The 24,093-nt window shown below is 37.9% G+C and overlaps 1 protein-coding gene across 1 annotated transcript; it reads left to right on the top strand.

The window, feature by feature from the left end:
- Positions 1-23,841, top strand: LOC141906450 (insulin-like peptide receptor). Its single transcript, XM_074795752.1, has 25 exons — positions 1-217; positions 1,483-1,616; positions 1,890-1,928; positions 2,395-2,940; positions 5,091-5,269; positions 5,689-5,857; positions 5,972-6,070; positions 6,190-6,337; positions 8,674-8,918; positions 10,488-10,614; positions 11,571-11,624; positions 11,807-11,982; positions 12,685-12,855; positions 13,283-13,710; positions 13,791-13,878; positions 14,562-14,710; positions 15,135-15,303; positions 15,883-15,994; positions 16,084-16,154; positions 16,702-16,909; positions 17,967-18,099; positions 18,379-18,541; positions 18,629-18,758; positions 18,975-19,109; positions 19,221-23,841. Exons 2-25 carry the CDS (start codon positions 1,499-1,501, stop codon positions 19,897-19,899), a joined length of 4,536 nt encoding a protein of 1,511 aa, XP_074651853.1. The 5' UTR covers positions 1-217; positions 1,483-1,498; the 3' UTR covers positions 19,900-23,841.
- Positions 23,842-24,093: the final 252 nt, after the last annotated feature.

Genomic DNA, 24,093 nt, shown 5'->3' on the forward strand with positions numbered 1-24,093 from the left:
AATGGTCGCGGTTCTAGCGACTCAACCAGCCCGAAAATGCCGAAAATATCACCGCGCGACTGTCACCGAGACGTCGAAAACGGCTGACATGACTGAGAATAGGAGATCATAGAGGAATCTATTCGTAGTTTAGCTCGACACGCCGTCGTGGCATCTGGAATGCCGGAAAATATTCACCACATTTCATATCTGGCAATGTCATCCCCGACTTATTTTGGTACGTGTTGTGTATGAGAAAGTCAGTGTGCTTACCCTTTTATTACTTATCATCAGACAGGTGTGTACGTGTACAGCTTCCTAACTTTAGCATATTTAAATAAAAATAAATATAGGAAATAAGTCATTCATTCATTCATTCATATTCGTTCAGTTGAAATGATTTAATTTTTAAAAGATGGACAAGTTAAAACAAGGGTAATGACACGGCCAGCAGCAGTGGCTTGCTGCTGCTGCTGGGGGTAAGACTGCAGGTATGGTCTGTGGTGTGGCTATGTGGTGCCTACTGGCCCAGCAAGGACTCGCCCTGGTTTTTAGTAAATATAAGTTTTAACAAACACGATTCACAACCTGCAGTGCAGTTGCGCCCGAGACGTTCGAGATACCAAATTTTCAAAACTCGTCTGTGAATCATATGATGCATTCCACTTAAACTTGGTGTCAACTCTCTTCATCATCGAGTACTTGATCCATCCTTGAAATAGATGCAAATTTGCATCATTCAATGTTGACGATGCACTATTTGAACGATACACGATATTCAATATGTGAATAAGAGTATGTTTTTGAATAATTTTTGAGTTTGAACAGGTTTTGTATAAATCTATAGTCCTTGGCCTGAAATTACGGGACAACATAACCCGAGGCTCCGTCACTGTTGGTTAAGAAATAAAAACATTTTGTGCTCAATACCTCGGACCTGAATCAAACTACTAATAGTAGGCAATTCAACTGATAGGCTATCGACCCCAGTTTCAGACGCCTACATTCATAAACTTCATGATTGTAGGCCCTTATGTGAATTATTTGCCGATTGTTTCCCGCACTGGGTATTCAGTTCACATTCGGCTCCTTTGCAGATGACTCAATGCTATTATTCCGAGAAAAAATGTATAATGAATGTGGTCAGTCACGCTGCTGGCTAGTTTAATTACCTGTGTGAATACATATCTTCTTTGTAGGCCCAACTCAACTCACTGGTTTGAAAACTAGGTTGATACATTCTAATAAGAGTGATGATTTCTATTATTATTAGAGAGGTTACCTGTAGCCTTAGAATTTTCATGTGCCCGGATTTTAGGAAATTTTTTTTTTGCTGCAAAACTCGGTGCTCAATGGTATAATCTGGGAATTTATAATAATGGGAATGAAATTTAGGATTTATTGAAAAATTTAAGATTCAAAAAACTTTTTACTGAATATGGGTTTTATCGATGTTACTATAATATGATTTGTATGTGATGAATATTTTTTTGGTATTTTCAGTAAATGTCTGTCCAACATGAAGACAACGTATTTTCAATGTGTATTCAACATTTTGTGCATATATGGAATAAGTTTGGCCCGGGTTGATTTTGTAAACGCAAGCAATGAATTTTCCTCCGCCATTGTTCATTCAGGTAAGTTACGGATCTGGGAACGGTTTTATAGACGGCGTTATTTTTAATCTAGGGATTAACTGAACCCAGGTATTAAGTTAATACCAGTCCATAAAACCAGTGTCTGGGTTTTACTAGGCCCAATTTTTACCTAGGACTTTAATTATTTTAATTCAAGGACTTATTATAAATCTAATTTGTAGGAGCTGAAAGATCTTATACGTCAATGATGACTATGATAATAACTGTATCGTTACATTCGAGATTGATTATATTTTATTCCGCTATTTTCAGAACAAAGAAAGTCACTTAAAGAAAGAAACGACAAAACTAGTAAGTAGAATGACATTAAACCCACAGATTTGAAAGATGATAATGATTATATCAAGTAGGGGTTTATACAGGCCGGGGTACTAGTGCAATTTTGGGGGAAAATTGGTATATTTAGTGCATAAGTGCCCCTATTGCATATTTGGACTTCGAAGTGTCCTTTTGGGATATGACAAGTTCTTAAGCCCCAGATCCTCCCCTGTCAAGAATTAAAATCAAACGTTTCTAACTTCTCTCGCCGTTGAGACCACCATCAGGTGTCCAGAATGTCGATCATGCAGGTAAAACCCCAGGGGCCAGTTTTATAGAATAGCATTAGCTTTAACCGGGGGGGCTAACTCGGTTTAAAATGAATTGAGTTAGCCCCCTGGGTTAAAGTTAATACCAGTTCATAAAACCGACCCCAGTAATCTATTCTTTACTTAAATTCGCAAAAATAAAACAATGATAGCATTCTCCTCTATTTCAGTATGTTCCGATGTTATAATAGGAAATACGGTGACGGACTTCGAGAAATTACGAAATTGTCGAGTGATCGAGGGCTTTCTGAAGATATTACTGATCGACACGGCGACGTCGGAAGATTTCGACAACTTGCGTTTTCCGAACCTGATCGAAATCACCGATTACGTGTTGCTGTTTCGCGTTTACGGATTAAAATCGTTGCGCGCGTTGTTGCCGAATTTAACGGTCATCCGCGGACACAACTTGTTCTTCAACTACGCGTTGGTCGCGTATGAAATGCCCGATCTGGAGGATTTAGGTTTGTACAGTTTGACGGCGATTCTGCGCGGCGCCGTGCGCCTCGAGAAGAATCCGAAACTCTGTTACGTCGACACTCTCGACTGGGATTTAATCACGAACGTCGCGCAAAGCGATCATTTCTTCGTTCAGAATCGCGACGTCGACGAATGTGTGAACATTTGCCCGAAAACGGGTTGTCAGATTCGTCGACTTAGCACGGATATCGTACAGTCGAGGAGCGTCTGCTGGAGCAGTTATAACTGCCAAAAAGGTAAGAATGAGATCCCTTATTGAACAGGAAAACTCGGGGAATTAGAATAATCTAGAAAAACTCTCGGAATTTCAGAAATTTTGCAAAATGACCTGAAAAACTCGCGGAATTCGGATGTTTTTATAAATACGCGATTCATAAAGAATTGATGAATTGTAACATTTTAAACCTAGACTTTTGTGTTAAGCCTATAACAAAGAAAAATCAGGGAAAATTCAGGAAATCTGTCAATTGGCGGAAAGTGGCCACTGTCTTGGATCTTCCATTTAAGCTTTTATTTGTATTACCCAAAAATTCGCAGAATTTTGACAAATTTCTGTTGAAACAAAGAAAAATTTGATCAGTGAAAAGGATCAGGATTTGATCAGTCCAAAATTACATTCGTATCCAGTATTTCAGTTTGATTTTGATAATTATTTGAGACAAATTGCAACCTAATCATTTAAAGAAGAGGCCTATTTAAATTCAGCTTAGAAATTCCCGGGCTTAGAAATCTGCCTCCCTGGAAAATCTGGATCGTTCGAAAAAATCCGTAATTAGCACATTTAATTAATCACCAATAGATATTACACATGGAATCATGAATAATCATATCAGCACAGTACGGAATTGTCAGCCTTGAAATTTGTTTATAGCAGACTCAGTTCGATATGACCTAGTTGAACCTTTGTAAATACGCCATTTTTTTCCGATGCTTCTTTTTTTCCACAACAACGTAGGCCTATTTGTTTTCAAATACTTGTCAAAATAGCACCTGGACTTGATGATAATAGACCTTGTGTTCATCGATTAATACAATGTATTCATTGGTTTATAAGTACTTAGAGTGACCTTCGCGTTAAATCTGTTCGAATTGATACAAGATCGATTGTTGGAAATGTGGGTTGTCTAGTAAAATCTTATCCTTAGCAGAAATTCTGTTTTCCAATCGCCGGGATCACACGAGTTCTTTTAACCCGGGCCAAATTAGGCCCGGAACAACCATTCACACGGGTATTAAATGGGCCTATGCCCCAGGCCGGAGCCAGATTTTAGCACAGGTCAAATTATTACTTGTAAATTGCTAATGGTTCCAGAAAGAAGGAACTTCGCTTTGTTTAAGCTTTGTTTAGTATCGGGTGAGTGGTTTACGTGTGAACGCGCTCTCTAATTAGGCACGGGCCAAATTTGACTCGGGGTCTGATCCGCGCCAATTTGGCCCCGGCCAAATTGTCACCGTGTGATTGGGGCTATAGTTAGGTTCATTCAGTTACGTAAATCGGGAAAAAAGTCAACACCGTTTTACAGAATAAATGTCATTGTACCAATTTTACCCCAGTTTTATATACAAAGGTTATTTACGTCTATAAAAGCTGTTTGTGAATTCTTTCCTAGTAAATGCGCCCCATAAATTCATGCGGAGAGTGATATTTCGAGGAATTTAGTTCCGCATGTTTTTATATATATATATCGGTTGCGCGTTTTCTTCCTAGACCCGATTACAGTCAAGTACGTTTAAGTTATCAAAACATTGGCTCGATCTAGATGACTTTATATCCTTGTTAGTAAATATAGATGAAATCCACTTTCGAATTCAAAATGATTTAGGGCCTAGTTGTTTTCGGGTTATTGCCTTTTCCTCCGATATATCCGCACTTTCCATTTCAACTTATGACAAAAATGCCTCTGAATGAATCATAACAACAGAGTTGTAGTCCTACAATATAAAATGATAAGAGTCTGCTGATTTCATTAGCCGTAGGTAGAATGAGAAAACATAGAAAAATTCCTAGTTCATACGCAAAGGATCAGGGGCGGGCGCAGGTAAAACCCAGTTAGTGCTAACCGTGGTTCGTACTAACCGTGGTTAGTACACTGTGTTTAGGCATAAATGGGCGCAGAAAATCGTTGTTAGCTAACCACATCTTCGTGCGGTCTCTTATTTCAATCTGGTTAGCCTAACCACGGATAAGCCACTAACCACGGATAAGCCACTAACCACGTTTAGGCTAACAGGGTTTCCTGCGCCCGCCCCTGTTGACTATCATTTAAACCTTTTGTTGTTATTTCAATACGAATATTGTGTGCATCATCTCATTTTTATGAAACGGGAAAATAAAAACATATTCTTTCTGAACTTGTTTGCGACCATCTATATATTTTTTTTGTAGTGTGTCCTGAAAAATGTTCCAGTAATCGTTACTGTCACGTCGATACGAATATTCATTTATGCTGCGACGAGCAATGCGTCGGAGGTTGTACGGGACCTAAACAAACTGACTGCGTCGCTTGTAAACACGTCTATTACCAAGGTCGATGTCTAACGCGTTGTCCATACGGGACTTACGAAGTAAGTGACACGCGCGAGAGTTTCACAAGTCTATTAATATTCGTAGAGGCGGCAGACGACGATGTTTCTTTTTTCGACAGTCGATTTTCTTTCTTCAGACGTCGGAACGACGACGAACCCGAGCGACAAACATTCCACTATAAATCTCGGTACAATGTTCGACTGTGTTATGTTTGTATAAGCCATTTATCTCTTGCCCGCGAGTTTTGATAATCTATGAAAAACAACCCGCACTCTCGCTGTCATGTAATACAGTAAAAAGCCTCGAAGGCAGTTCAGTCTTTGCACTTGCATTCAATATTTTTGCCGTCTCAAACCTGTATGTTGTTTTTGCATTTTTTTTCCCCTGTTTGCGCTTAGACGACCGCAAATGTCAGAATTTTATGGGCGGATAATTTTTTCTTACTTGCATTACGAAGTTCAAACAAGTTCGTTGTCTGTCCGAGTCGGAATGTATGCGGAAACACACGAAAAAATATCCGTGGAAACTAGTGGTCGGGAAGTGCGTGCTCGATTGTCCGAGCGGCTACACAGAGGATGACAGAAACCCGAAAAAATGTAAAAAGTGTGAAGGCCGATGTCCAAAAGGTAAATAAAAATGAGTATCGCGTAGGCTTAGCGATACGTTTCTCGGAATCATTCTATTCTTCGAACCCATACGCGATTTATGACTAATTCGGTTTAATTCATTCTTTAATTCAGTTTGCAGCGGGGCTAAAATTGATAACATCGCCGCGGCACAACGACTGAAGGGCTGTACGGTTATCAATGGAATGTTGGATATTCAACTGAAAGGAGGACGTAAGCATCAAATGAAATAATTCCCCAAAAACCTCAAAAAAATAGAGTTCCTTTTTGATTTATTTACTACGTTGAGACTATATTCTAATAAATATTGATTTCTCGTTCCGCGTGTTTAGAAAATATTGTCAAAGAACTCGAGGAAAGTCTGGGTAAAATCGAAGAAGTGACCGGTTACGTGAAGATAGCGCGATCTTTCGCGTTGGTATCATTGAATTTCCTGAAGAAACTTCACACTATTCACGGCGTCATAAAGGAAAATAACAAGTAAGTCGTCGTCGTCTCCTCAAATGCGACAACGCGTAGTGTTAAAAAATCAACTTGATTATGACGTTTGTCGCTGTCGTTGGGCGGATCGTGACTACATGAAAAAACAGACTATTACCTGAAATGTTATTTAGTTTAGTTTCTGTTTCATGACGTCATGTTATCGTATTTATATGATTGCGTTATAGGCTTAGGTCTAGTGGTAACTGTAAGCAGTAATAATTCCCTGGATGATATAAGTTCCCCCAGGTAGAAATCCCGTAGGCAAAAATCCAAGATAAAATTCCCCTAGTTGAAATTCGCTCAGGTAAAAAATCTAGGGCCATTGCTGAAAAGTTGGTTAGAGATTTCACGGGTGGATAAATACCAAAGTGACAATGAACTTTTATTTGTCACTACTTTGTCAACTAACCACTGGTTAATTCTAACCAACTTTTCAGCCGATCACGCCTGCGTTTTATGAACTTTAAAGAACATTTCATGAATACAAATAAATCAACCTTGAAATTGTTTCTATTTGCGCTTCATTCCGAATCTGTTGGGGAATTTACTGGCTTTGATGAATTGGGGATTATTACCTAGGGGATTTTACCTACATCCTAGTAATCGGCTTTTCGTCTAAAACCATGGACAGGTTTGGAAATCTAGAGACAAGAGAATTTGCTTTAGATACTGTATCGTGGTTCATTTCCTACTTTGACTTTTAATCTACAGTCTATAGTTTAATGAGGGTAGATTTGTGTAAATATCCAATGCTCGTCTGTCTCGTTCTGACTCAGACATGTGCCTGTCACATGCGCCTGTACCATAGTTCTTTCAGTCGGTCAGACGTTTTGACTAAGAACCTTAGCAAAAAACGATTTATGCCTTGTTTCTCATTTCTGCTGAGCTGAAAAGTGAGACCCAGTCGGCCACCTATATATACTCTGTGCATTGATTTTCTTTCAAATCATGCTCTAACTTACTATAACAGACCCGGTAGTTATAGAAATGAACTGATTACAAATTTTATTGCAGTTTACTAAATTACCTGGCTGATCAGGAAAAACAAAGTATCATTTTATTTTAGCCTTAGGCCTTTTTAAACACTTGGAGAGCAGATTTTTTCGAGAAAAAAGTGGGAGTGAAGGGAAAGAAATTTTTGAAAAAAATAATTTTTAGGCAAAAAAAATGTATACCTCGTTTCTGCGCTCTGTAGTTAATTTTAGTCAAATGATGGTAGAAATGAAAATAAAACTATAACTTTTTTGCAATTCATAAGAAAATTGAGATGAACATAACTTACTACAAGTTACTTCATTAAACCTCAAGAGGGGCGTATCAAAAAATTCCGATGAAAATACACAGCAGGATTTGAAATGAGGATTTTTGCAGAAATCTGTGAGGCGGATCCATAGTCCAAGTAATTAAGAAAGAAGTCTTTGGGTGATTGTATTTTACAAATTTGAATGAACTGACAGAGTAGTAGTACACAGTACAAGACTGAGCGTATCAGACATGTGATTGTACGGTATTTCTGTCAGTCAGACATGCGCCTGTCGAGTATCTCGTTGTCGGTAGTCGATGAGTTTGTTTACCTGATCCACTTCTCGGTGAAGGTCACATGTGTTGACAACATTGACTCTCTCGTTCGTTGCAGAAAATTCAATAAGTGAGTGGGAGAACCCTGCGTGCGCGACTATAGTGAACGACTCCACTCCGCATTGCTTTCACTGTCTGGAATGCAGTTAATGTAGTCATGATAAACACATTATAACCAACTTTAATCATTTTAGAATTTCTAATTCAGACTGTATTCCTGCCGAGTCAATGTCCGTTGATTCTATTTATAAAATACTTGAGTTATTTTTTTTTTTCGAAACTATTTTTGATATTTTGTTTACATTATCAATTGATGATGGAGAGATTGAACTATATGATAATACCATTTCTAACAACAATAGCTGAAGATATTTAAGACCGCGTGGGGACTGACCTGCAAAAACCTTGAAATCAGAAAAATATAGAAAAAAACTAGGAAAACTTTACAAATTTTGTGCGGGTTTATCAGTACGTGATTCAATTATAATGTTACATTTTAAACCTGGATATATCTCGTGATTCACTCATTCAACTCAGGGAAAACTGGGCTCTGTTTTATGGACTAGCATTAAGTTTAACCTGGAGGCTAACTTAATTCATTTTCAATTGAGTCACCCCACGGGTTAAAGGTAATACCAGTCTACAAAACCGGGCCCAGGGAAATTATAAATGGCTGAAAAGTGGTCGCACGCAATAGTTAAAGGAGATCCTTTCTTTTTAAAACTGAAAATCGCTTTAGCGTGGCCGGTAAATAGAAAAATTAATCGAATGATCGTTTCTGATTTCAGATACGCCCTATTCGTCATCGATAATCAGAATCTATTGGATATTTGGAATTTCACGACTCACCCGAAACTGAAAATCGGCGCAGGAAGTTCGGTTCTTTTTCAGCTCAATCGAAAACTGTGTAGAAATAAAATCGACGTGCTGATCAACCAACTCGGCTTAAAGGATACGATTACGCCTGAAGATATCTCGTCTAACGGTGATCTAGTTGCTTGTAAGTGTATTCGTTTGACTGTCTGTGTAGTATACACGTTCTGACGTATTTCAGGTTCTATTTTCGCTTAACCCTTTCAGTGCATCTACACTGCAGTGCGGTGTATAAATCAGTGATGGATTTTGCTAGTACACTGCATCGCAGTGTAATGATGCAATTAGTAATTATCTCTCGTCAAAAATGGCAGCACCTGTCAAACATAGTGAAATACTAGTATTTCGGGTTCTATTTTCGCCTAACCCTTCCAGTGCGTCTACACTGCAGTGCGGTGTATAAATCAGTGATGGATTTTGCTAGTACACCGAACTGCGGTGTATTGATTTAATTAGTAATTATCGTCAAAAATGGCAGCTCAAACAGTGAAATACTAGTAACTAACGATACACCGCGCTGCGGTGTAGATGCACTATAGTGGTATTCCCGTTACTCGAAACACTAGGGTGGAATCTTTAAAAATTTTCAAATTATCTCCAGCACTATGGGGTATCAATTAGTTAGCACTGAAAGGGTTAATAAAACAGATTATTCATTGATCGTTAGAAATTTCTATCATTTCGAAATATGTTGGAATGAATTTGACTGCGGGTTGGTTTCTATTTTGAAATGAATCGTTGAACTCATTCGCGATGTTAAGCCTAATTCAGGTCGCATTAGATCTCATGTGACGGTGATGTACGAATCACATGATTAAAGTGATCTTGGCCAAATCGGCGACATGTGACATGAGTATTCTTAAGACCGAAGCGCAGACGATCGCATCGGATCTTAGAGCAACCTGAGTTTGGCTTTGAATATAATTAATATTATTAATATTGAATTTGAATATTAATTTTGGATATTGAAATAGATTTGTCCGATAGACTCGTGAATCAATGCGGGATTCAATAAAAAATGAATGAATTGTAACTGATTCACTCGGATAATTTTGTATTATCGCATGGGAATTAGTAAATACGCGGAAGTGGCGCCACCTTGTGTATAGGTAATGAAGAGCGGGCTGAAAAGAATAACACAATTATAATTGCAGGCGATTTAGTTAAGTTGAAACTGAAGCTGTTTCGTGCCGGCAGTAATCTAGTCGTTACGTTTACTAGTTTCAAAACTGCCGACCCCCGTCAGATACTCGGGTACGCGGTACATTTCCGCGAAGCGTAAGTACCGTGTCAACCGCCAGGTGCCGCGCTTCGTAGTAGTTCCTCCTTCTAACGCCGCGTGGTAAGCACTTTTTGCCATACGTTGAAATTGACCTAGAGTCGGCAGCCTTGAGGAAATCTCTATAGAAATCAGGATTTAAACATTTAACAGTACCGTAGTGCTACAGCAGTACTCTCATCATCACAGTCAACGAAGCTATTTATTACTTATAGCCTAACCCTAACCTATCCCATCATAATGCATAACCTTACCCTAACTCTAAACGCACTACCCTAAATGCTAATCTTTTGCATTTCAAAACACTGCAATTTTGATTTCATCATCGCCCGGTCGCATAGCGTATGGCAAAAAGCTATGATAATCGTCAACATAACGTCTCTAACCATCATCATATATGTGCTTTATTATTTACAGGCGATATGAAAGGTATCAATTTACAGTTAGTTCACAAATACAGTAATATGCTTCTCTTCACGTGGACAAACTATCGCAATCCGGACCAACGTCAATTGTTGGGTTACGTACTTCATTACAGAGAGGCGTAAGTTGACCCAATAGCTGGTGTTCATGTGTTGTGTGTTACAGGAGAATGAGATGTTTTTACATTGAAACTGTTTCTGATATTATAACTGGGTCCTTACGACTCCTTGATTCCTTTAAAAAAAATCCTTCTAGATGGAAAATGCTTTTGAAGGTGCTCGAAACTCCTTTAATTTGAGCAAAATGACAGAAACTCTTTTAAAACTCCTTTAATTTTGAGAAAAAGACAATTAGATACTTTCAAAGTTGTACATTAGACTACGCCTAAATCGGTATTTAGTTGGAACCAGGATCCTTTTGGAACCCAAGTAGGCGGTTCCTGAATTAGAAACTCTGTTTAGGAGTGTAAAGGAAAAAAATCAGCTAAGTAAAACTAATTAATGGTTTACTAAGATAGAACACATCAATATGACATTGCTGAAATCATCTGATGATTTATTTCTCGACAGTTTTTGAAATAATTTTGTTTCTAGATAATGTTGTTGAACACTTTCTGCTGCCGTCTATGATTTGATCGGTCCTCGTGGACGTCATCAACATTCCGTCTCATATTTCGCGATCACACGAGCGCAATTCATGTAAATGCAAAAAGTCGATTGATTTCTAAATCGCGCTAACTAAAACCAAGAGTTGTGTTTTAACAAATTTCATATTCATCATGTGCTTAACATATTGTTATTCATTGAGTTCAGACACGTATAACCTGCTTCGTAAATGTTGCGTAACTCTTTACGAAATTACTTAATATCTTGGCGTTGCGCGCACAACATTATAATGCCAAATAGCACGAATCCAATGCTAATATGAACTTCAATAATTCTGTTTACATAAAAGCTTCATGATTGACGTCATTCATTGAATCTCGAACTGCTCAAAGATTCTCATTATTAGAATCGATTATTTTTAGCTTCGTTTGTTGTTCGGTTGTATTTGATTTTTGCATCTATTTTTTTGTAGGCCTGAGAAAAATATGACTATATTCAGCGGAAGAGACGCGTGTGGAACTGAAGTGTTAGTATAGATGATTATATATTTGAGTTTTTATTTCTTTTGAAAGATGGCAGCACCTGTCAAACATGAGATACATCACACCTAAGTGGTCTGCCAGCACTTTTGGGAATTGATTACTCGGTGCAGAAATGTTTTTAAATCGTTCTATATTTTTCTATGTTTTTAAATCATTCTATATTTAGTTGGAAGACGCAGGACGTTCGAGCAGATAATGACAAAACTGCCGACAAACTAGCGACTTTACTGACTGATCTAAAACCATGGACTCAATACGCGATTTATGTGGAAACGTACACTACAGCGATGGCTAACGAAGGAGCTATGAGCGAACTTATCTACGTCAAAACATTACCAGAATGTATGTACCATAGTCCGTCGTTTTTAGATAACAATCCAACGATTGTATAAGAACATTCTTCGCAAAGGACATTGAATATCTAAACTGTGAGGCTGTCTGTGCATAGACCTATGGCATTCTTTGATGATAAATAATGATATCATATGATATTATAAAATGTGTAAAATATTCCTCTATATATATATATATATATATATATATATATATATATATATATATATATATATATATATATATATATATATATATATATATAAATATCTATCTGACAGTTTCTTATGCCTCCCTCCGTTTAAAATGCTAGGTAAATTTTTCAAACAAAAACTAAATTAAAAACTAAATTTTTTCATTTTAAAACAATATCGTAGCATTTTCAAACATATCGACTACTACAACTACTATTTGAGAGTAGTTTCTACTCTTTCTAAGCGATCAACTTCTTCCAAAAACATCGAAATACTTTCAAAATCAGAATTATTATTGTAGTTCATTTTCAATTTAAGTACAATTTATGATGTCGAATTACTCACATATTTGGTGTGAAGTCTTCTACTATGAGAGATATCTAGTAAAAGAGTCTGGACCGGATTCTTTATCATACATTTTCATGGATATTGTGACATTTTCCCTTGTGATTTACGTCGAATGATTAAAAAGCTCGGCGACAATTTCATGTTTTAATAATCGTTGATTTTTCCGCAGCGCCGACTCATCCACGCGATCTGAACGTCGAGATGAAAAATCCTGGTGAACTGTACGTGACGTGGTCTCCTCCGCGACATCCCAACGGCAACGTTACTCATTATTTCGTGTATTGGGCTCCGCAACAAATTGAAGCAGCAGAATTTGATAAAAGAGACTACTGCGTTGACAGTAAGTACGCCCTCCGAAAACCACGATGTGATGAAATTTGAAAATCTGTGAGAAGTCGGGAAAATTCTTGGAAAATGCTAGAAAAAGATTGTCAGTATTCTTATCCCCTTTTTAAGCCATATACCGTAGCGAATATTATTTATGCGCAAGCTGTGTAAAAGTTTTAAAAAGTTTTATTCAAATCTACAGATTGTGACGTTTATGTTATTGATCCCTGCAAAAATGAAAAACTTAGAAAAATCTTGAAGGTTTTTGTGCAGGATGTGAACAATCCTGGTATTTTGGCACGCGTAAAGTGCGATAAAAAGCCAATTTTGATTTTGTAAAAAAAACTTGGAACATGGGAAAACCCGTAGTTCAACAATCCAGCTCCTGAGATGAAAATCAAACCGATTCATTTTATCATTTTGTCGTTGACGCTTTTCAGAACTTCGGTTCCCGACTCAAAAATCATCGGTCGTCGTCATGAGAGAGAACAAGAAAAACGAAACGACAAACGACGGCGGGCAGACGCAGTGTGGTAAACAGCCGAAGGATATCCATCTCGAGGAACAAGAAGTGATGTCGCAGATCGCGTTCGAAGATTTTCTACAAAGCGACGTTTACAGGAAACGTCCGACCAACATGACGCTGCAAGGCGGTAAAAATAACCCTAAAAGGCGGCATCGCCGTTCGAACTTAGCGATGCCGGCCGACGTCGCGAACGCAACCATGGAAACCTATCCGAACACGACTTACAATCCTAAGGTCAAGCGGCCGGCGTCTGCTAAACAGGATTACCTCGCGGTGATCGTTTATAACAGACTCTCCGTAGTGATACCGAACTTGAAACATTTCCAGGAATACAGCATCGAGGTAATTCATACAGACTATCATTGTTCGTATTGATTGTGTGTGTGGCCACGTATTGAATATAATGATTTATTGATTGACAGGTGGTCGCGTGTCAAGAGTATGAACCAACCAAAGATACAAAATACTGTAGTAATCGAGCTATCATAACTGCCACTACACTTCCTAATTGTAAGTACTGCCCTATATACTCATCCTCCCCCGGCAGGGATTCGAACCTGATGGCATTGAGATTGCCACGGCACGAAACCCTGCCATAATCGACCGTGTGCGCAGATACATGCGCAGTTCAGATGATGTGATTTTTAGCCAATCAGAAGTCCCGTTTTATTTTAGCCCGGGTTTTCCCATTTATAGTTCTTCCTTGAAATTTATCTCAGCAATTATACAACAAGCAATCTGATTGGTGCCGCAAGTTTTTTCGCGCAGCAAAGCTGCGCATGTACCTACGCACCCGGTCTACTGATGCAGGGTTTCGTGCCGTGGCTGAGTGTAGCGATGCCATCAGGTTCGAGTCCCTGCAGAGGGAGGATGTATATACTCGGATTTGACGAAAATTATTCAGTTTATTTACTTTAATTGACTTAAATTTTGCTACAATTTACTTGACTCTAATCTTATATTTGATAAATTCTAATAATTATTTCCGGGAGGATGTGCACTTATCAATGTATCGGGATTAGACTGGTTGCCAGTCAATTCAGTTCAATTAATCTACATACTCAGATCCAAAATAACTTTATTGATTCTGGATATTATGAATTTATATTATATTATTTTAAGTAATATGTTAATTTTCAAGGCCTCAATAAACTTTCAAGTCTGATTTCACGTTGATGTTTGTTTTCGTTTAGATAAAGCCGACAACATCGATCAGCGCAATATAACCATTAGCAACAATAGTAACGATCAGGGTGTGTTGATCAGGTGGAATGATCCTCTGCATCCGAACGGACTTATTCTTAGTTACGAAATCGAGTATCGTCAACTTAACATCGGAAATGTGAGTCTATTTTAAACCTCGAAAACCATTACATTCTTCTCAGTGAAATTGTTGAGATCCACCCAGATCTGCATTGAATGATCCTAAATACTTGTTCAATTGTAAACAACTTGCCATATTAGATAGAAAATCACTTAACACTGGATGGCCTCTTGCTTAGGAAATCGAGAAATCCTCGAGAATTTTGTGAAAAAAGCTAACATGAGATTGTTAGATGGCATGTGAAAAATCAGTTTCCATCTATGTCTTACATATTTGACTGCGTTAATTGATTGGATTCTTAGAAGATTGAGTCGGGTAAACGTCGTGCGTGTCGGGGAATAATAGGGGAAAATACGAATGAAAGTGGCCACTCAGTAACAGTCAACAGAATAGACTAATCTCTGAGCACCGGTTGTCATTTAATCGTTGTTTTCTTGTTCAGATCAAACCGACTGTCATTTGCATTCCGCATAAACAATATCGTAAGAAACGTGGATACAAATTGTCGAATTTGCCACCTGGCAATTATACTTATCGTATACGAGCTACCTCACTGGCCGGCAACGGGTCATGGACACAACAGTTAAACTTCTATATCAGAAATCCACTGAGTAAGTACACGCTCACCGACACCATTTGAAGTCACTAACGATGAAAAATGTTAATCTGAATTTGATGTCAAAGCGGGACTCTGAATGTTTTGAAGTTGTCAAACCCAGATATACCATTAATGCATGTATGATATGAAAATGTAGAGTGAATGAGGGAAAATCAGGGGTTAATTTCGACTATTCATTCTCAGAAGAAAATACCGGGGACAGGCAGGATCAGGGACAGGGATGAATCCCGGAATTTTGAATAGGGGACCTAAAACATCTGATGCCTAGTTGTATACAATATATGCACTTGGTAGGCCTACATGACTGCAAGCGTTGTAGACATGAAGCCTCTTATGGTGGATTCGGGAGTCCTCCCAAGAAAATCTGGAAAATATTTATCTTTTTCTTAGCATCTAGATTGATTCTAGAACAAAATGAGTGGCAATAATTTGCCACTGCATGTGTAACTTGCCGACGAATGGGTGGGTGGAGTGGTCCACTTTCCCCCCTTGGATGCACCCTCTCAGAGGCAATGTATCAAGGATTGACTAATTGTATATCAATAATGATGATTTTATTTCACATTTGTAGAGAGTGATGATAAATTCTGGAAAGAAGAAATTATAGCCTTAGTCTCAACGGCTGTGTTACTTATCATCGTATTAGTGGGTGGATTTTCGTTTTGGTATTTTGCACGAAAAAGGTAACCTTTTATTTATTACAGCAGACTTTTGCGCGTTAAAGAATGAAGAATGTTCGAATGTGTGAGCAACGAAGTGAATTTATTTTCAGATCTCATCAACGCATTCCTGGAATACTGTATTCATCCGTTAATCCAGAATACATGAGAACAGGAGGTTACCGTAAGTATTTCACCATTTCGATCGATAATTTTCAAATAATGCACAAGTAGTGAAGGAGTGGTAGTAGTTATTCCAAAATAACGTAAACTTCATTTTGAAGTGGTAGTAGTTATTCCAAAATAACGTAAACTTCATTTCGAGAACAACTGTATAACTCAACTGAACATTTCATATTTCGGCTATCATCCTGGTAAAAGCGGAAAATGCTTAAGGTTATATTGTTATCCTCATTCACTATATGAAGTTATACCAATGGGGTACCGGTACTATTACTGTGGCAAGCAAGTATCTGCCAGTTTCACTTGTTTCTTACAGTGAGAGCAGGAATCCTACAATATTTTATTTTTAAGGGGTGGCTGATTTTCAGAAGGGTGGATGTAAAAATGAATGGGGTAAAAAAAGTTGTTGTGGTGAACTTTACGTCGAAAATGAACTAATTTTCGCTGCATATAACACACTGTATAGTTGCGCCATCTGGTGTGTGCCGGCACCCCCTCGGTTATCCCTATGGATAGCAATAGAAACTTTGTTTCTTTGTTCGATTCAGAATACATAGCAGACGAATGGGAAATTGACCGTGAGAAAGTGAAATTGATACAGGAGTTAGGCCAGGGTTCGTTCGGTATGGTTTACGAAGGCATCGCGAAAAATCTTACACAAGACGAAGAATTGACGAAAGTGGCGGTGAAAACGGTGAATCTGAACGCGACGAGTCAAGAGAGAAATGATTTCTTAATCGAAGCCTCCGTAATGAAGTAAGTTTATGACTGTGCAGGGGGCGTAGCCAGGATATTGTGCGGGGTTGTTTTTGAAAAAAATACAGACAATGAGATCAGTTTTCAAAGGAGTTGTAAGGTTTAAAAAGTCCTGAATCTTTTATAATGTGTAAAGAATATATTGGAGACTCAAACATAGCGGAATTGCTAGGATTTTTGGGTTATTCACTCCTGGTTATGCCCCTCTGTACCGAATAATGATTTCAAATAGATTACTGGGAGTGAGTTGCCACAATAATCAATGCTGTAAGGATAGATTGTTTTCAACCCCACTGAACTACCTGATTAAACTTTACCTTTGCGTAATTGAAAAAATGGATTGGTTTTTACCCCACTGACTAGCTGATTAAACTTAATTGTAAGACTTGGACTTTTTAACCCCACTGACTAGGTGATTGAACCTTTGCATAATTGTGAAAAAAATGGATTGCTTGCTACCACATTGACTGGCTGATTAAACTTTACCATTGCGTAATTGTAAAGAATGGATTGTTTGCTTCTCCATTGACTTGCTAATTAAACTTTACCATTGCTGTCATTACAAATATTTCATAGAAATTGCTTCGGTCAGGTTATAGGTCTAGAGGTCTGGTACTGATAGGTTATAGAGGTCATGTACTGATAGGTTATAGAGGTCTGGTACTGATAGGTTATAGAGGTCCTGTACTGATAGGTTATAGAGGTCCAGTACTGATAGGTTATAGAGGTCCTGTACTGATAGGTTATAGAGGTCCTGTACTGATAGGTTATAGAGGTCCAGTACTGATAGGTTATAGAGGTCCTGTACTGATAGGTTATAGAGGTCCTGTACTGATAGGTTATAGAGGTCCTGTACTGATAGGTTATAGAGGTCCTGTACTGATAGGTTATAGAGGTCCTGTACTGATAGGTTATAGAGGTCCTGTACTGAAAGGTTATAGAGGTCCAGTAGTCACTGGTAAACAATTACCATAATAGTTAATGAAATCTTAAATCTATATGCTCATTTGTTTTATATGAAAATATTTGCATGGATGATTATCTTTTTTGTTTTCAGGGCGTTCAAGTGTAGCCACGTTGTAAAGTTACTAGGCGTTTGTTCAATAGGTGAACCGACGTTAGTTGTTATGGAACTTATGCCTAACGGTGACCTCAAAAACTTCCTACGATTGCATCGACCCGATGAACTGGTTAGTGTTCCTCTGACTATCAAAAAATGATTTCAGCAAAATGAACAACAGCCAATTGTAATCCTGATAATAGAAACGATAATTTATGCATCAATGAGTTATTCATAAATGTTAATTAGCCGACTTGTCCTACATAATTGAAAGGACATCCTTAAGGCTTTACTGGGAAATACCATGGAAGAATATTGGCGAAAGATCGGCGATAGCCATACGTCAAAATAACTGATTTATTCCTGAATATTGAAATTAATTGCATATGTATTTTGTTTTTTCGGTCAGCAGGAAAATAACGGCAAGGTTCCACCATCGTTGAAACAGATCCTACAAATGGCTGGCGAAATAGCTGACGGGATGGGCTACCTGGCTACTCAGAAGTTTGTACACAGAGATCTGGCTGCTAGAAATTGTATGGTGGCTGATGATTTAACCTGTAAAATTGGAGGTAGAAAAAAAAACTACACATTCATATAAGAAATAAAACTTAGAATTATGAATAATTGATTGATGATTTCGTTCGTTTTAATTTCAGATTTTGGAATGACTCGAGATATTTATGAGACAGATTACTATAAGAAAGCTGGAAAAGGTCCGCTACCTGTCAGATGGATGTCTCCAGAATCGTTAAGAGATGGTGTTTTCTCCAGTCAATCCGACGTGTGGTAAGAAACTCACGATGATATTACGTACAGAAGAACCCGCTTAATTTGATGCTCGAGAAATCCGATTTAAACATATTTTATGTATAAGTGTAAATGATATCGGGATGAGATCAAAATCCAGATTAAACTGATCCGAATTAAGCGAGTTTTCGCCGTATATTTGAATTTGTAAATATTTTTGCCGTTTTTCATTCGTGCTAAAACCTTTCCACGCAGGTCGTACGGCGTAGTTTTATGGGAAATGGCGACGCTTGCTGCGCAGCCTTATCAAGGTTTAACTAACGAACAGGTTCTGAAATACGTTATTGATGGTAATCTAATGAAGAAACCAGAAGGTTGCCCCGATAAACTGTAAGTTTTACAACACTAGTGATTCAGCGGATCTTATGTGACTAGGTAAAGAATTCCGTAAAACAAGCGCAGAGCAATTTCATCATCGTCGGTTATTTTCATCCATTTCAGATTTAGTTTAATGACATTATGTTGGCAAATACGGCCGAAACAGCGGCCGACTTTCGACGAAATAGTGGAATATCTCATACCAGATCTGAATGAAACGTTCGTAAAACGTTCGCATTTCTTCAGCGACGACAACGTGCGCGAAGAAGACAACGGCGACGCGACGGAACAACGCGACGATGGCGATAAATACGGGGATTACGTGGATGATTTGGACGCGACGGCAGCGGTCGAGACGACGCCGCTGCAATCCCCGACGCACGTCGGTAGTCAGGTCGTACTACGCGATAAAAACAATCGTCGCAAATCGATTCCCGTCGATCATGTGATACTACGCGATACGAAGGACTGTAGCAGTATTCTGATCGTCGACGAACAGCAGCAGACGCCGCGCGGAGACGACGCGGAACCGTCGCCAAAAAACCGTCGCGACTGCGTTCACTTAGAACCGGACGAGAACTGCGAATGTGCCGTTAACCCCGGGTCGCCTGCATCGGCCGCGACGGCGCGACCTCACAAGTCGAGTTCGAACTCTCATCTACACGCGACCGCGATGAATTCTAACCATGGCAACGGATTATCCAGCGATGACAGTAAAGGTAGCACGAAAAGTAGTCATTCGTATCTCAACGGAGGAGTCATGAACGGACATATGAAAATGCCAAAATCGACAAAATGCTAGCATCAAATGTAAAAAATCATGATATTATTTTTTGTTTTACTGACAGGCAGGGTTCGTACTAGTCCTGAATATACGGGAGAGATTTTTTAGTTAAAAATTTTCGTACATGTTTTTCACAGCTTGCAAAAGTTTTGAAATTATGAAAGAGTTATGGAATGATAGAAGTGTAGTGAAGTTAATTTTTTCTTCCGACTGAAGCTATGAAAAAGTTACGATATTTTAGAAGTGTCGTCTGAACAATTTTTTCTCGTGTTAACTGTTGGTCAAGATATTTTTTTTCGTAAGCTTTCAATTCTTCTGTAATGAGTATAAGCACATTTCGTAGCTATGAAAATTAGGATATTTCGCAATGAAATAGGTGTTGAAAATTGAAAACTGTGTATAGTACGAACCCTGATATCATCATCATTGTTATTGCTGTTGTATGTTCACTTGTGCGTGAATTATTGTTCTAAATGAATTGAATTTGACAAACGCGGATGTGTTTACACCGGCTCTCATTTTGTCGATACCAGACTCGATCAACTGAAATATTTAAACAATGTGTTGAAAACCGCTAAAACACAACCGAACCTAAAGAACCATCTTTCCTGGCAGGGATTTGAATCGGAGGAATATGAAACCCTGCCACACTAGACTTAGTGCGCGGCCAATTATTAGCCTATCAGATATCCCATTTTATTTTGGCCCGGGTTTTCCCATTTATAGTTGTTCCGTGAAATTTGCCTAAGCAATTATACAACGAGCAATTAGCTTGGTAATGCAAGTTTTCGTGCGGCAAACTCTCTCAACCAGTAAGAAATATACACTTGCGTATCTAAAATAAATAAGCATTCTACTGCCCATATTTAAAAGGCAGGCGTCAGTTTGTATCAGTGTCCTAAGTATATTCATGTACAAATGTAGTTTGTTGTAGTTTACTTCACTTGCTTTATTTTGACTTAACGGTAAAATTTCAAACCCATTGCGTTGGAAATTTTTTGACAAGTCACTGATGAAAGTATTCATCAAATTTTCGGCTTTGTTTGCAGTTTTTCTACCATTTTAGAATGAAGAAAGAAATTTTTCTGAATTTCAGATTTTTGATGTGGATGCCCGGGGTCGGGCAGGGTGGGATCATGTGCCCACAAATTACCGGTGACTCAATAATATGGACACACTTGTTGGTTTTCTATTACATCTCTGTAGTAAATATTTGCTTGTTCATTCAGTGTAAACTACCTAAATTTTGTGGTAGATTTTATAATTCTCAATGTGTATGAACTCGTATAGAACATAATAATTTATTAGTTAAGAATGTTCCTCGGTACAGTAATGTATCCCCCTACACACAGCTGGCCTCATTGAGGTTTTCTACGTGGAGAGAATTACCGGTATATAGATGTGTAACGTACATCGCGATCATACCCATATTTTTTAATCGTTGATAGTTCGAACCTTCGAATCAAAACCGATGATTTCATTTGCTGCGAAAAAAAAACCATGCTCGAAAATCTTTGAAATGATAATGTACAATTCTGTTTGTAAATCAAAACATTGTCGCGTGTGTTTGTCAAAAATCGAAATGAAATGAATGATATTGTATTTAGTTAGATGAATGAAATTGTGTTCATCCAGTTTCCATTTCATATGATTGTGTAAATGAAAAAGAATTCAAACTTATGATACACGAATTCAAGTATACAAAAAAAATAGTCATTATTATTTATAACTATTGAATGCGAACCATATCATGGAAATGTTTTATGTTTTTTTTTTATACCTGTATAATAGAATGAAGAGAACTTGGAAGAGTTATTGAATGTTTTTTTAACCGATTTGTGTACAGAATTAACAGTAGGTTAGAGATCGAGTTCTTTTCTGTTCGCGAGGAAAAGGTACTCGGTAAAATTGTGCTTTTCATGAGATGAAACATGATTTTGATCTAGGTTTTAAGCGTATAAAATTTGGTATATTGTATGATGATGATGATGTGAAACATTTTTACCGTGAAGTTTTATGCATTAGAAATCTACTGTTTTAGTGCTGAATTTTGGCCGATGGACGGTTCTTTTGTCTCGATGTGATGAAAAAAGGGTCGCTATTTTACTTCAGTCATTTTATCTACGGAACTTTCCGAGAGGTATTTAGGAGGACGACGGTACGTGTACGTACCCGTCGTCCTATTGTTATCGTGAAATCCGTCACGTCAAAACCATTACGTGCGTTTAATGCCACATACACATCTGAAAATTTCACAGTCGCTTAAATATGAAACATAGAAGGTTGAGTTTGTATATGGTGGATTTTTGTTATTTACAGTTATTTTGTCGTTTATTGCCAGAAAGTGTGGTATTTTCTTGTGCGTGTGTCAGCGGGATAATTGAATGTTTAACCATTAGTTGTTTTGTATCATTCACTCATTCCCATAATCAAACTTTCGAAGATATCATTCAAGAATTCTGATGAGCCTGCTGGTAAATATTCATTCTGTTCCACTTGGTCGATCGTTAGACTAGATTCAGGCCCTAAGGGAACAGCTAGCAAGTGGCCTTTGGTTCAGTCTGTGAACAGCTTCAAAACAACCGTGTTAACACATGGATGTGATGTACCCCATGGACTGCGTGGTCTATGTCATGGGTTCTTGGCGATTGTGCCGAGAGCAGACTGTATCCGGTGGTCATGTTAAGTATAACTTGATAGTATATGTATTGAACATGCATCGTGGCTAAAATGATACCTTCGTTTCCCAACCCCTCTAATTGTATCTAAGGCAATATCAATCTATGCCGACGACGATTTTGTTGATCGAGCTTACATATTTTGAACCTCAGGACCTTAGTTTTCAAACTTGCAGGGATGCCAACTGCTCCGTTTTTTCTTAAATCTCTGTAGGCTTATACTTTAAACTTGCATTGTATGTTGACTATAATCTCAACTCTTTGTCTAACAGTGTAACTTCGTTTGGACCTGACTTGCAAACATGTTTTAAAAGCACTACAGGTGTAAGCCTTTTCCAACCAAATTAACTCGTAAAAGTATCTTTCTAGTTAAAAGTTTAGAAATAATTAATACTGCTGGTGACACCGACGATTGTGGGGATAAATCTTATGGGTTTGATTCGAATAGATGAAGCAGAAATTGGAAAATAAAATGCACTTAATTCAATACAATCAATCCTTGATAAAACTACCCATACAAATGCCTGATGTGCTTTTCATTAATGACTTGAAAATAGTGTGCAATAGTGCTAGTATGTGAAAATGATTGTGTGCTATTTATTGATTTCTCGCGACAGAATATTTATATTTCTATCAGAACGACCTGTACTTACCAATGATGAAGATTTATTTACTGATGATCAAGATATACACGTAAGATAGCGTCATAACTGTTTTAACTGTAATCATGGTGTTATTCTGCTGTATGCATGTCATCCCTGTCAGTGTATAGTATAATATACCTCTCCGTATTATATATATATATATATATATATATAACTGGGAAAATCTCCATCCCATATTTTTTCCATCTGAGTTCGAGCTTTTGTAGCGTAATTTTTTTAGACATTTCAAAAGCAGACTCCACTTATAGCGGTAGCGCCAGCTCCGGGTAAATTTTTGGGGTTTCGGATTTTTTTCACTTTGAAAAGCGGATGGGACCGAAAGAACTTTTTATAGTTCTACCGGTTTTAATTGATTACCGAATGGACCGCAGCAAGCCGAGTCTGCTGTAAGTGATGAAATTTATCGACGAAAACAACTTCAAACCAAATATATTGAAAACGCTTTTCGCACGTCGCAGGACTTTTAATGAAGCATCTTCAGTGTTATAACTAAAACCTGACATGAAAACCCAATTTTGCAGTTGAGAATTTTTATTTTGTATATAATTGTATTTATTAAATGCTGTACAGTAATGTGTCATGGATCCTGTAAACCATGTTAAAAATATACAATAAAATGAGTTGTTTTAAGTAATATTGTTGGCCGTTTCTCTTTCCTTAGCTTTTCAATGATCTATGTGTACCAGGAATCAGCTGACACCATACAGATTACATCCTCTTGAAGTCCACCGCTTTCGTATAGGACCCGAGCACATTGTGCTCATCATTTTGATCATTGATAGAACGCTATATTCGTGTTATGATAAAGAGTATACAACAATAATGACGAAAAAAGAATATCAAGTCCGAGATATAGATTATTTGGCCGG

Source organism: Tubulanus polymorphus, chromosome 5 (genome assembly GCF_964204645.1).
Source record: "Tubulanus polymorphus chromosome 5, tnTubPoly1.2, whole genome shotgun sequence".
NCBI lineage: Eukaryota > Metazoa > Nemertea > Palaeonemertea > Tubulaniformes > Tubulanidae > Tubulanus > Tubulanus polymorphus.